The 14,280-nt window shown below is 40.8% G+C and overlaps 1 protein-coding gene across 2 annotated transcripts; it reads right to left on the bottom strand.

Annotated features, from left to right (window-relative positions):
- Positions 1–1,982: 1,982 nt before the first annotated feature.
- On the bottom strand, positions 1,983–14,008 carry NTPCR (nucleoside-triphosphatase, cancer-related). 2 transcript variants are annotated; one of them, XM_063306794.1, is made up of 6 exons: positions 13,741–14,008; positions 7,387–7,549; positions 6,512–6,608; positions 4,605–4,814; positions 3,261–3,332; positions 1,983–2,248 (listed from the first exon to the last, which is right to left on the bottom strand). In XM_063306794.1, the coding sequence occupies exons 1-5, from the start codon at positions 13,772–13,774 to the stop codon at positions 3,264–3,266; spliced, it is 573 nt and encodes a 190-aa protein (XP_063162864.1). In that variant the 5' UTR covers positions 13,775–14,008; the 3' UTR covers positions 1,983–2,248; positions 3,261–3,263. The 2 variants fall into 2 exon arrangements, with proteins under 2 accessions (XP_063162864.1, XP_063162856.1); XM_063306786.1 differs by having other exon boundaries at positions 1,983–3,332; positions 13,741–14,006.
- Between the last annotated feature and the right edge of the window lie 272 nt (positions 14,009–14,280).

The raw sequence follows: 14,280 nt of genomic DNA on the forward strand, positions 1-14,280 counted from the left end.
TCCTGCCTTTATTATTTTTATAAATGGCAAACATACCTAATACTCCTTCCTCCTCCTATTCTCCCCATAACAACAACTCTGTGAGGTGGGTTGGGCTGAGAGAGAGTGACTAACATAAGACTATAACATAAGACACTGTAAGACACACTCCATTCCTCATGAAAAGAAACAAGGAGAAAAGAAATGAGGATATAATATGGACCTTAATCTATTCTCATAATTTCTAATATGAATTGGAATTTTGGCAAACCTCTTGTCTGAGATCAAGACAGAAAGCATTCATTTGTAGCAGACCAGCGCCATCTTGTGGTCTGTGCAAGATCTAATCTTTTACTTTTGAATCTTTCTTTTTAATTCATTTCAAAACAACTGTTTTACCATGAATTGGACAGCTCTGTGATTTATCTTCAGCACTGAGTTTGCATGTTTAAACTTAGAGGGCTTTTCTGTTTTATCTTTCTATCTTTTAAGATTGATGTATCTCCGCGTGACGGGCTGAATCCCCATGCCACATGCCTATACGCTATATAGATAGGAAGTAGCATTATAGAAAGTAGATACTGGTACAGAAAACTCTAATGATTTACTGCCATCCTATGACTGGCTGATTTTTTGTAATCTAGATGTGGAGTGCCTAACTGTTCAAAAATTCAAATGTTTCAAACACTTACTCCACTCTTCAAGTAATATAAAACCAGATCCAACACAATATAAGCAAAGACACCTTTCTTTTAGACACTTTTTATCTTGAATGATGCATTGAGTTGTACAGGAAGCCAGATATAAAATACTCTATTAAAACTGATAGGTGTAATAACAGTAATTAGGAGCCTTGCAGATACATCATAGGGGTTGGAGACCAGTCATACAAGATACCTGCTCCACAGCTGTGTTTCTTGCATAACGGAGCTTTAGAACCTTCTCAAATAGAGATAAATAAGCTATTTAGTCCCATCAAACCATAACAGAGTGAGAAACCTGCTTATTAAACCTCACCATAAAACAGTATAGACATCTTAATAATCTAGTTTCTCCATTCCTTACGTTTGAGAGGCATGTTTTGTTGGGATGATGGTATCATCATTAGATGCTCTCTGTATGCTACATGGAACAGCTGCACTGCAGAAAATAGCTTACTGAGCCAATAGCAAGGAAGGATGCTCAACAGAACCAAGTCACAGCCCTACAAGACATTTTTATAACAGCTGGGCCACTTATAATGAGCATGAACATTTTCCTTCTTATATAAGAGGATGAGAGAGAACAAACTCATGAACCAAGAGCTTTCTGACGTTTCCTCTAAGATATAGGGACTTAGAAACTCTACTCCTGTCCTCTTGACAGGCAAACTCCAGAATAACTGCAATAAGTTGGTACTACTACCAAAGCCAGACATCTTCCCCCACAGTGACCAAGCAATTCAATCTTTTTTATTTGCTTGTTTGGCCAGAAAGCCAAGCCATAGCCTCCCATGGCTCTTTCTCTTCCTTCTCTCCATATGGGCCCAGAGTCATTTTTAAAGATTATTGGACAGTTTAGAGGCTCCTGCCTGATAAGCTTGAGAGACTGGGAAAGGAAACCACCTTTTCATGGGCATTCTCTATGTTGTTTGTAGCATGTATATATTTTGTCTGGGGACTTAATTTCTGTATGCATAAAATCTGTATGCTTTATGAAAGCTTCTCCAGATTTCTTTCAGTGAAAAGAGTATTTGGTTGGGCTTGGTGGGGTAAAATAGGTTAACACTTCAGTATAAGTTCATTTGGTAAGCTACTTGCCTTTTGTGACTACAGTATGCAGCTCCCCACACCAGATATTTGTGGTGGTGCGAACAGAAGTTCTCACATTTCCAAATATTCAGAGTTCAAAAAGGTTTAGGGATCTCAGCTGTAGCCTCGTGGAAGAAAAAATTCACCTAATGGATTTTTGTTATCGTAGACTAACTACATCTGCTATCTAAATAAATAGCTTTGAAAACAATGTGAGATTCTACATTCCTTTAGCTAAGGAATGCTTTAATTGAACATATGTTACATTTCACATACCAAAAGAAAAGCGGCTGCATATCTTTACATTTTTTTGTTGGCGCCAAAAAAAACATTGCAGTGTATGAAAACGTGCACCTGGCTGGGAATTTAGCTTTCATGATATGCAAAACTGATTAAATGGTAAATACTTTGCCTGAACATCATTCAGAGGTCTTGTGGGATATGTGTTGTGTCACAGTAATTTATAGCTTCTTTATTAACTGAAAAAGGTGCAAAAGAAACAAAAAATGTTAAGTGTTACTGAACACAGCAATTTAACTTGGTACATCAAATGTCAAGCTGAATTAGAGAAATAAAAATTATTCATAAGGGAAATACATTCCATATAGAAATATGTATGTAGAAAATATTTAATAAATGTTCAGAAATTAAGAGTTGATGAACGAATGAACAAATAAATATTAAAGGGATTTTGGAAAATCTGATTTTACGATCATAAAATCATTTCTTTAAACACAGCCCCAAAATAGCACTATAAAGATACATGTATGCCTTTTGTTTCCAGTTTTCTAATCATTTTTACTTTTACTTTCAGAGGCAAGTCAAGCTGACCAATCTAATGTTTGATTCCCGATATCCCTGAAAAAGAGGGAAAGGTCTCAAATGCCAGTGAGAAGTGTTTTTCAAATTGTGTAAAAGCTAGTAACTGCTAATCAAAATGCTTTAGCTATGCTCTTGACAAATAATTTTCTGAAAAAGTGCTGAGTTTTTCAAAGTAAAGAAAATTTCACTGGCACTTGAGACACTTCCCCTTTCTTTTCTAGTTTTCCATGTCTGCCCTCTTTTTATTTATGGTATTCCTGAAAAATGTTCCATGTGCAATGGTATGTATTCCATAGACCCTTCTTCTACAATACAGTGCTATAAGTGAAAAAGTATCTGATCAGTGATAGACTGATCCACAGCATGCTGTTCAAAGGTTTTCATTGTTTGTATCAGTTAAAATGAGGTATCATGCAATTCAGAGCCTAGATTCTCAGTATCATGATGAAGCTAATCATTATATTGGTGAATGTATGTATGTATTTGTGTGTGTGTGTGTGTGTGTGTGTATTTTCCTGAACAAATTAACTTTTATACAGAAACCAACCTCAGAAAACAAATGTAAAACAAGAACACCTACACCAGCCATTCAAGTCAATTAAGCTCTAGATATTAATGAAAATAACATCAAACTGTAAATAGCAGAAGAGGTGGGATGTCAAGACACACATCTCATTTTAGGCAGTTCTCCACAGTTGTCACAACTTCTTGTAAAATGCCATCTCTATTCTCCTTCGTAATCTAGAATTTCAAAAAGAAAAAAAATAGAACACACATAAAAATATGGATTAATATTAGTTTTCATTTAATGAAAGTAGCCTAAATGTATGGCTTAGAAAGTAGACACATTTGTGGAGACTTCTTTGTATGCCCCTACTTAGAACTACAAAAAACTAAGAACTGGCAAATTATCAGTTTGTTGTTGTTGTTGTTGTTAATTATAATGTATAGGAGCTCATTCTCTCTATTTCCACATTAGGAGAGAACATTCCTTTGGACTCTTACTTCTTCCTTCAAATCACTTGATTTGCTTTCTACTGATAAAGAACACATGCGGGGTAAGTAGATTGCTCATAGTACTGCAGATGTGAAAATATGCAGACAGATGCAGGGGGTATATCACCAAAATAGCATATCACCAAAATAGCAAAAGTATACAAGATTTATACACTGGATGTCATACTTCTAGTATAAAAACAGGGCCCTTAAAAGGAGTTCTCAAAAAAAAATAATATTTCCAAACAGCTAAACAATCTGTAGACATTTAGATACACTGAAGGGAATAACTGCCAGTATTCCAAGAATGCTGGAGCTAAATTAGGAATTAAATTAGACAAATGGGGGAGGAAACACCATGATATTAATACTGCAATCAACAGTGTATAAGACAGTGACATATTGATGAATGATACCCATTATTAGCATTAGGTTTTACCACCACTACTATTAGAGTATTAGCTATAATAGAACGGTTGTAATATTCCTTTTGTTAAAATGTCTCCATATTCTCTATAATGCACTTGTTTTCCCTCTCCTGAGCTTGTCAAGATGCACATTAGGAAGCTCCCTTGATGACTGCTGTTTATCTAGGAAACTTCTGAAATCACATCTTACAGTAACATATTTAGAAGCATCTCACAGAGAAACATTCTTTGTAAGCTGCTTGGCGTTTTCGGAAATGGAGTGGCTTATAAGCTGGGTGAGTGGATCTCTTTGCAGCCATTTAAAACAAACGAACATTTTGACTTCTTTAAATGTTGTTTGTAAAAGGGAAGTGAGTGGGATGTACTTTAAACTTCATATCTGAGGACAAGTGCAGCTGAAACCCCAAGCTTAAAGGTTAAAAGACACACACCGTGGAGTCAGCTTTGTTTCCAGTACAAGGATAGGCCAGTGACCACCTGCTTCTTCAGTGGGAATGCAACTTTATCCCAGACAAATGCTAAATAAGACGTCAGACCATCCCATGCTGATAAAAACCAAACTTTCTCAGTGGATCTGTCAGTGACTTACACTGAAGAGTTTCACCTCCTTTCTATTTCTGATCTCTTCTACAAGTCTCAGAGGCTTTCCTTTAGGCACTGGGATTGTTCCAAATATCACAGTTCCTGATCCATTCAGTATTTGTTCGACAGATTGAATAAACGTCTGGCTGAAGAGCTCCATTTTACCAATCTCATCAATTATGCAAACCTTCTTCATTGTACTGCTGCCAAAATCAGCCTATGAGGAAAATACATATAGGATAAAAGCACTTAGCAACCAAATACAAAATATTTTTATATGCCTTAAATCACAGTTCTGTATCAGGGATACACTGTCTGATGCCCTCCTGATCTTTGGGCTTCAGCTCAGAGCCAGCAGGGCAAACAGCCAAGTGTCAGTGAGAGCTGCAGGACAAAACATGTGAAGGACTTCAGGCTACCTACCCTGACCTTTAGAGTAAAAATAATTCAGTTTCAAGATAACTGTTTCTTGCAAAAATATTTTACATTACAGTCATTTATTTTGAAAGACCACCAGCCCAATAAAAGGCCTGTACAATGGCCAAGTTGCATATTCAAAATCTATTCTAGCCTTTCTGTCTGGGGTGGGGTATGGGTGGCTCTCTGTATGTTACTGAACCACACTTCTGCAGCTCTACTTTCTATGGACATTTTGGAGGAGCTGTTCTTCAACATCTGGAGGGTCACAGCTTCCCCACTCTGATCTATGTAAGTGTCCACTATTTTACAAAAAGCTATGAGAACAGAAATTTTAGGCAAAAACTAATGGAAAATCAGTTGGTTTCATATCTAGCTGCATTGTTCCCCAGATGAGTTTTCCCTCTCTGTATGTAGAGCTAAAGTTTATAAAGCAATGCAAGAACCGTTAGCACAACTGTGAAAAGAAAAGAAAAGAAAAGAAAAGAAAAGAAAAGAAAAGAAAAGAAAAGAAAAGAAAAGAGAATGTCAACAACAACATCGTCCTGAAAAAGGAGGAAGCATGAGGAAAAGGTTCAAAATAACCCAGCTTTGATTCTGTATGGTATAAGGCAGGGCAGAGGCAAATGTTACCAGGCTTTCAAAATTCTGTTATTATACTCTACAACAATAAGGTAGAGTTCTAGTAGTCCCTGTGGTGTCTGTTTCCTGACCTAGCCTGCCTTGAAGGGCTGACACTCTAAGACAAAGTCTACTTCATGCTGAGCTCAAATCCCAGTGACCTCATGAACACAACCTTGTAGTTTTCTTGCAACAAGACAGAAACATTTGTCACTGCCACTTTCTGGGACTTTTTTCAACTTCTCACTTTAGGCTACTTCTATAGAATTTTCTGGTGGTTTCCCACCCAAATATGAACCAGATCCAACCCTGCTTTGCTTTTCAAGAACAGCCAAAATCAACTAAGTGCTGTTACCTGGCTGGACTCAAATTCTTAGATATTATCAAGAGATGTTCACAATTGAAGTTCAAATAATTTGAAAGTAGTCTGAACTACATTTAAAGGATTTATTCATGGTAAGACAATAGACTACGTAATTGAAGTGCTATTTGGATCAACATTTGGAAACCTACATTGGAAACATCTGCTGCTAACACCAAGGACCATACAGATACTTGTTCCTTTTTTACTTATGAGACTACTTCGCTATATCTCTGGTATTACCATGAGAGATGCAAAGAAATAAACATTTTCATTTACAAGTCTTTAAATTCATCACAAAATTCTTCTGTCAGTGAAAAACATCCACAAAAGTGTGAAATGGAAACTTCCAAGATACAATATGCTATTTAAAGAATGAGCATGATCACATTGTTGTGAGAGACCCACCACCTTTTACATGAGCATTTAAAGCCCCATAAAATACAGCCTATGCATTTTCATGAAAATTCATACATTATTCACCAAAAAGCATACAGTTCTACTATGTAACTTACATTTCTCAACAAAGGAAGAGCCAACTGTTCAAACGAAGCTAGATCTACAACATATTGGCCAACACGATATTCATGCCTTGCTGCTGAATGACCAGAGCTACATGAAGAAAATATATATAGCCAAATATTTACCTGATCAATTATAGCAAATAGAAATAAACTATGAGCAAACCAAAAGCCTCATGTTTCAACAAACAATAATGATCTTCAGGGAAAAAATATACAGTAAAATAATGTGGGATATGCTTACATGCATGGTTTTAATTATAATGTAATTATATTTGATTACAGCCTCCAATCTGGTTTGCCATGCCTGTCCTGCTCCTAATTTTTCCTCACCTTTCTTAGGTGCTCCAGATGGCTGCTAGCATCCCAATCTTGGCTGGAATGAATGTATGAATGAATGAATGAATGTGTGTGTGTGTGTGTGTGTACACACACATAAAAATAGAGCCACAAAATGCAGCTTGAAGGACCAAATAGTATTCAGAGACATACCGGCCTTGGGGTGACAGATCAGTGTGGGAGACTGGCCACTGTCCTTTCAAATGTTCTAGAAATGTAATGTAATTTTTAATTGGGACTATTTTGCTAATTTCTTCAGCAATTAACACTGCAGGTTATTATGGGGTGGTGCCCCTCCCATTTACCACAAATCACAACAGCTTATTCAGTTATGGGCTACTTTCTTACCACTTAAGACCAACGTGCCCATGCATTAGACTAATAGTCACCACATGACAACTTTACAGTCTCATTTGCCATTTCATAGATTTATCATTGTCATGTTTGTAAAGCATAATGGTTTCAAAGAAGCATCCCACAGCGGTTTTTTTAAAATGGGTGCCAGAAAATATATTTTAAAATTTTGTTACCCAACTCTGGATAATATTCCTCTTCTTCCATTCAGAGTGACCACATCAAACCCTATTCTCCGGCCACCTTCTCGCACTTCCTCTGTGTAAAATCCATCAATGGGGAGACCAGATGATTTTAAAATGTCAGCAGCTTTCCGGATCAATGTTGTTTTGCCAATTCCTACAGCAAAAATAATCTTTGTCAAGTGTCACTTCGATAGTGTTCATATAAAACAAAGGAAATATTATTTTAGGACTGCTTGACTCCCTGTTTCTACCTAGCCATTACAAAGCAGACATCGTATTGTAAATCTCTGTGTTCTCCCATCATGCCAGAAATATGTGCCCCATTCACATAACACAGTTAGTTGTGCTGGGAGCAATATGTCAAGTGAACAGGAAAACTGGGCCAGCTGACCCAACTACTTAATTCTAAGAGGGTTGATCATAGTCCTTAACAACCCTTGAACTACTGTCCAACAACTTATTGGGGGAGAATCAATCCTTTCTCCACTTGAAGTACAGACACTGCAAAAATGGGGTCTCTACAGACATTCCTTCTCTGGAGCTAGTCTGGTTTTTACCTCCCCACCCAGCATACTATGTGTATGTGTGTGTGTGTGAAAAACAGCAGAAACATATTGAGGTGTCACAGCAATTTCTCCCTCTGGCAAAAAAAGAAACTGTGAAAGGAAGTGAAAGTCACTAACTGGGAAGAGACAACATCACTCGGTCATCCTGACTTGTGTCCACAGAGGTGTGTGAATTGGTCAGAGAAAGGGATCAGCTATATCATACAAAGACAGTCATAGGATATCCAGCTAGCTCTCGCTCTCAAAATTCTCTATCTCATTTTTCTGAAATTCTACCACTCCCTTCACTAGCTTCCTAACCTCTCCTGGATCTTAAACATCTTGCTCTTACCTCAAAGCCTCCAAAGGTTAAGCCGTCTTTATCTCTCTGTTGCAAATAAATCCCAATACTTGCAATACTGTAATGTTCTACAACTCTTGAGTCTCTCCGGAATGCCTCCACTAATTTTCTTTAGCTGGTTCTAATTAGAGCTACCAGATCTGCTCTGCAAAACTCCAGTTGACTGCAGCAAAGAAATGGAGTTTTCTGTATCTTTTTGCTGCTGTCTTGTAGACATCATATTGTATCTTTTTGCTGCTATCTTGCAGGCCAGATCTGAAAACCCTAGTTCTTACTGCCTGATTGCTCCCCAAAATATCTCCATGGGCCTCGCTCTTTGTTCCCTCTAAATCCCTCCTCAAAACTCACCTTTTTCGGGAAGTATAAGACCCTTCAAGTCCCTTTATCTTAATCCCTGACTCTTCTCAGAAGACCAGACTTGATCTGATTCTTTATCAGCCACAGTGTGCCAGACAATACCAGGCAGCAGGCTTAAAGAACCCCAGCTCCAGATAGCAACTTCTCCATGCAGGATTGTGGGGTGGGAGTGATCTCCCCTCACCTGTCAACTCAGAGAAAAGCACTTTTCATCTGCAACTGTACGGAGGCAGCACAGTTGTGTTTGTTGTCCTGCAAATGCCACTTTTACCCCTTGCTTTTCCCAAGGAGAAAATATGCAGGATAGTTAGAGCAGAGTTCACATTTGAGGCCTTGCAGGTACAGTGGGCTAGATTAGGCTGTGCCTTGGAGATTCCAAATCCCTAATGTAAGGGAGCCAAAAAAAGTATGTATAATTGGAGTAATTATAACCTATAATTACTCCAATTATACATATACATTATTCTTTTCCTGATTATTCATAGATGTATCTGGCTTTATTCCTTTCCTATTTGAGTTTTATCCTACCTTTTTTTCCAGCAGCATAAAGCAGTTTATAAAGGGGCTCTCCCTCTATTTCACTGCTCCAACAACCTTGTGAGGTAGACTGGGGGTGGATAGCTAGCCCAAATTCCTCTAGTGAAAACGGATTTGAATACAGGCCTCCTCAGCCCTGGTCCAACACCTTAACTACAATGTCAAACTCTACCTGTTTCAGATTACAAAATACTAAGAGTAGGGACTTGCATATGAATAAAGAATAAACAAGACGGTGGCAGATCCTATATTACTGGAGAGGGGGGCATTCTTTTTTGCATCAGTGGAGCGTGTATAGTTAATACTGGGAACTGGAGACCCACTGTCACATTTGAGCTTCTCTGCAAGCAGTGAGCTGAGTTATACTGAAGAGAAATCCACTGCCATTTTGGGAAGGGGTTCCCCTGTATGAATTTCTGAAGGCCAGCAAGAGAAATACAAGAACATCTGCTGGAGAATTTTGTGGCTGCTCTCTCTGTCAAGACCTTCTCCAGAGATAATTAATGTGGGATTTCATCTTAATTTCCACATCCTAGGAACACTACCCAATAAAAGCTGTAGTCCACCCCAAGCCAAGCTGCTGTCATCTTGTATAATCCTATCAATATGTAAATGACTGTTTCTATAGCTCAGTGTTTCTCAACCTTAGCAACTTTAAGATCTGTGGACTTCAACATGGCTGGCTAGGGAACTCTGGGAATTGAAGTCCAGACATCTTAAAAGTTGCTAAGGTTGAGATACACTGCTGTAACTCATAATTTAAAACCTTCAGGAATCTATTGCAACAACCACTGACCTGCAATAACTAATAGCAAATCGCCATGCAAGTAGGATTAAAGAGAGGCAGTTCTAATCCGGCCCAGTCATCCCACCACGTAAATAACATTCACTCAAAAATAAACTCCACTGTGTTTCCATCGATGGGCACAAATTGGGCACAATACCGTGGCCTTCTTCAGCAAAGGATCGTTACCTTGTCGTGGTGCTGGAGCTTGAGCACCTCAAAGATGCCATGAGCTAAACCATGAAGGGCCACCCAAGGCGGGAAGGTCATGACAGAGAGGTCAGACTAAATGCGATCCTTGGGGAAGGTAATGGCATCCCACCCCAGTAGTCTTGCCGTGAAAACTAAATGGATCAGTACAACCAGAGATATGTCAGTATACCATCAGAAGATGAGACCCCCAGGTCGGAGGATGGTCAAAATGCTACTGGGTTGGAACAGGGAATGAGTTCAACTAGCCCCAGACGTGATGACGCAGCTAGCTCAAAGCCGAAAGGATGGCTAGCGGCCGACGGTGCTGGTGGTGAACAGCGAATCCGATGTTCTAAGGATCAACACACCATTGGAACCTGGAATGTAAGATCTATGAGCCAGGGCAAATTGGATGTGGTTATTGGTAAGATGTCAAGATTAAAGATAGACATTTTGGGCGTCAGTGAACTGAAATGGACTGGAATGGGCCACTTCACATCAAATGACCACCAGATCTACTACTGTGGACAAGAGGACCACAGAAGAAATGGAGTAGCCTTCATAATTAATAGTAAAGTGGCTAAAGCAGTGCTTGGATACAATCCAAAAAACGATAGAATGATCTCAATTCGAATTCAGGGCAAGCCATCTAACATCACAGTGATCCAAATATATGCCCCAACCACAGATGCTGAAGAAGCTGAAGTAGAGCAGTTCTATAAGGATCTGCAGCACCTACTGGACTCCTAAAAGAGATGTTATTTTCATCACGGGAGACTGGAATGCTAAGGTGGGTAGTCCAATGACACCTGGAATTACAGGTAAGCATGGCCTGGGAGAACAAAACGAAGCAGGACATAGGCTGATAGAATTTTGCCAAGACAACTCACTCTGCATAACAAACACTCTCTTCCAACAGTCCATGTATAAAGAGATGGCTTTATAAATGGACTTCACTAGATGGACAACACCGAAATCAGATTGACTACGTCCTTTGCAGCCAAAGGTGGCGGACATCTATAGAGTCGGTAAAAACAAGACCTGGAGCTGACTGTAGTTCAGATCACGAACTTCTTCTTGCACAATTTAGGATCAGACTAAAGAGATTAGGGAAGACCCACAGATCAGCTAGATATGAGCTCACTAATATTCCTAAGGAATATGCAGTGGAGGTGAAGAATCGATTTAAGGGACTGGACTTAGCAGATAGGGTCCTGGAAGGACTATGGACAGAAGTTCGCAACATTGTTCAGGAGGCGGCAACAAAATACATCCCAAAGAAAGAGAAAACCAAGAAGGCAAAAGGGCTGTCTGCTGAGACACTAGAAGTAGCCCAAGAAAGAAGGAAAGCAAAAGGCAACAGTGATAGGGGGAGATCTGCCCAATTAAATGCAAAATTCCAGAGGTTAGCCAGAAGAGATAAGGAATTATTTTTAAACAAGCAATGCGTGGAAGTGGAAGAAGACAATAGAATAGGAAGGACAAGAGACCTCTTCCAGAAAATTAGAAACATCGGAGGTAAATTCCAGGCAAAAATGGGTATGATCAAAAACAAAGATGGCAAGGACCTAACAGAAGAAGAGGAGATCAAGAAAAGGTGGCAAGAATATACAGAAGACCTGTATAGGAAGGATAACAATATCGAGGATAGCTTTGACGGTGTGCTCAGGGAGCTAGAGCCAGACATCCTGAAGAGTGAGGTTGAGTGGGCCTTAAGAAGCATTGCTAATAACAAGGCAGCAAGAGACAATGGCATCCCAGCTGAACTGTTCAAAATCTTGCAAGATGCTGTCAAGGTAATGCATGCTATATGCCAGCAAATTTGGAAAACACAAGAATGGCCATCAGACTGGAAAAAATAAACTTATAACCCCATACCAAAAAAGGGAAACACTAAAGAATGTTCAAACTATCGAACAGTGGCACTCATTTCACATGCCAGTAAGGTAATGCTCAAGATCCTGCAAGGTAGACTTCAGCAATTCATGGAGCGAGAATTGCCAGATGTACAAGCTGGGTTTAGAAAAGGCAGAGGAACTAGGGACCAAATTGCTAATATCTGATGGATAATGGAAAAAGCCAGGGAGTTTCAGAAAAACATCTATTTCTGTTTTATTGACTATTCTAAAGCCTTTCACTGTGTGGACCAGAACGAATTGTGGCAAGTTCTTAGTGGTACGGGGATACCAAGTCATCTTGTATGCCTCCTGAAGAATCTGTATAACGACCAAGTAGCTACAGTAAGAACAGACCACGGAACAACGGACTGGTTTAAGATTGGGAAAGGAGTACAGCAGGGCTGTATACTCTCACCCTACCTATTCAACTTGTATGCAGAACACATCATGCAACATGCTGGGCTTGAGGAATCCAAGGCTAGAGTTAAAATCACTGGAAGAAACATTAACAATCTCAGATATGCAGATGATACCACTCTGATGGCTGAAAGCGAAGAGGAACTGAGGAGCCTTATGATGAAGGTGAAAGAAGAAAGTGCAAAAGCTGGCTTGCAGCCTAACCTCAAAAAAACCAAGATTATGGCAACCAGCTTGATTGATAACTGGCAGATAGAGGGAGAAAATGTAGAAGCAGTGAAAGACTTTGTATTTCTAGGTGCAAAGATTACTGCAGATGCTGACTGCAGTCAGGAAATCAGAAGACGCTTAATCCTTGGGAGAAGAGCAATGACAAATCTTGATAAAATAGTTAAGAGCAGAGACATCACACTGACAACAAAGGTCCGCATCGTTAACGCAATGGTGTTCCCCGTAGTAACATATGGCTGTGAGAGCTGGACCATAAGGAAGGCTGAGCGAAGGAAGATCGATGCTTTTGAACTGTGGTGTTGGAGGAAAATTCTGAGAGTGACTTGGACTGCCAGGAGATCAAACCAGTCCATCCTCCAGGAAATAAAGCCAGACTGCTCACTTGAGGGAATGATATTAAAGGCAAAACTGAAATACTTTGGCCACATAATGAGAAGACAGGACACCCTGGAGAAGATGCTGATGCTAGGGAGAGTGGAGGGCAAAAGGAAGAGGGGCCGACCAAGGGCAAGGTGGATGGATGATATTCTAGAGGTGACGGACTCGTCCCTGGGGGAGCTGGGGGTGTTGACGACCGACAGGAAGCTCTGGCGTGGACTGGTCCATGAAGTCACGAAGAGTCAGAAGTGACTAAACGAATAAACAACAACCGCGGCCTTATCTACAAAAGGAGCTCGGAACTGGCGTGGGTCGCAGACGCTTTGAGAGCAGAGTCTATGTAAAGTGATCCTCCGAAGCACGTTTACTCTGAAGAAAACCTCTCTCCCTTCCCCCCCCTCCCGGAAATAGGGCATTGCGAAAGCGAGATAGGATTTCCAAGCGGGTCTCGCCGGCTCTTCCCCAGGACGCCCGGCTCGGTCCTGCACGAGACCTCACTGGCTGCGTGCCGAAGCAAAGCCCGCTTTCGTCGCGGCCGGGGAAGGCCTCGTTCTCACCCAGCTGCGCCCGCTCGCTCTTCCCTCCTGGAGGCCGTGCGGTTGCCCGCTATCTCCGGTCTTCTCGCTTGGCGAAGAGAGGAGTTACCTGGGGGTCCCGTGAGGAAAACGTGCGCGGCCATGTTGGCCAGAGAGCCCCCTCCGCGGGACAGAGGGGTGGGAAACACCAGCCCCGAGCCTTTTTTTCTTCCTCCAGCCGCTTGGGGGCGGGGAAAAAAAGCCGCGGTGTATCCGGCTTTTGCTGCCAGCGTTTCTGCTCTTTCCTTTTGCAATCCTTTCCAGCTTCTTGAGAGCAATTTTTCAGAGGTCTGAAGGACGTAGCGCCCTGCACGCTTCACCGGGGAGTAAATTCTGTTGGGACTGACTTCATCCCAGGGGCGCAGAGTTGTGCGGGCTATGCAAGGCCGTTTGAGTCGCGGTCGGTGCTCCGAATGGAGTGATTGAAGTGTGGGGATGCGACGGGAAGTGAAGCCTCCTGCCAGTTTCTTTTTTGGGGAAAATTCCCCCAGTGTGGCCAAGCTGGGTGGCCGCCTGAGCTGGATGCTTTCCCCATCCTGCTTTCTTTTGATCGTCGGCAACTTCCCTCATTGTTAGCCATATCGGGCTACCCGGCTTAAGTATTTTCTAG

This window comes from Candoia aspera, chromosome 1 (genome assembly GCF_035149785.1).
Source record: "Candoia aspera isolate rCanAsp1 chromosome 1, rCanAsp1.hap2, whole genome shotgun sequence".
Classification (NCBI taxonomy): domain Eukaryota; kingdom Metazoa; phylum Chordata; class Lepidosauria; order Squamata; family Boidae; genus Candoia; species Candoia aspera.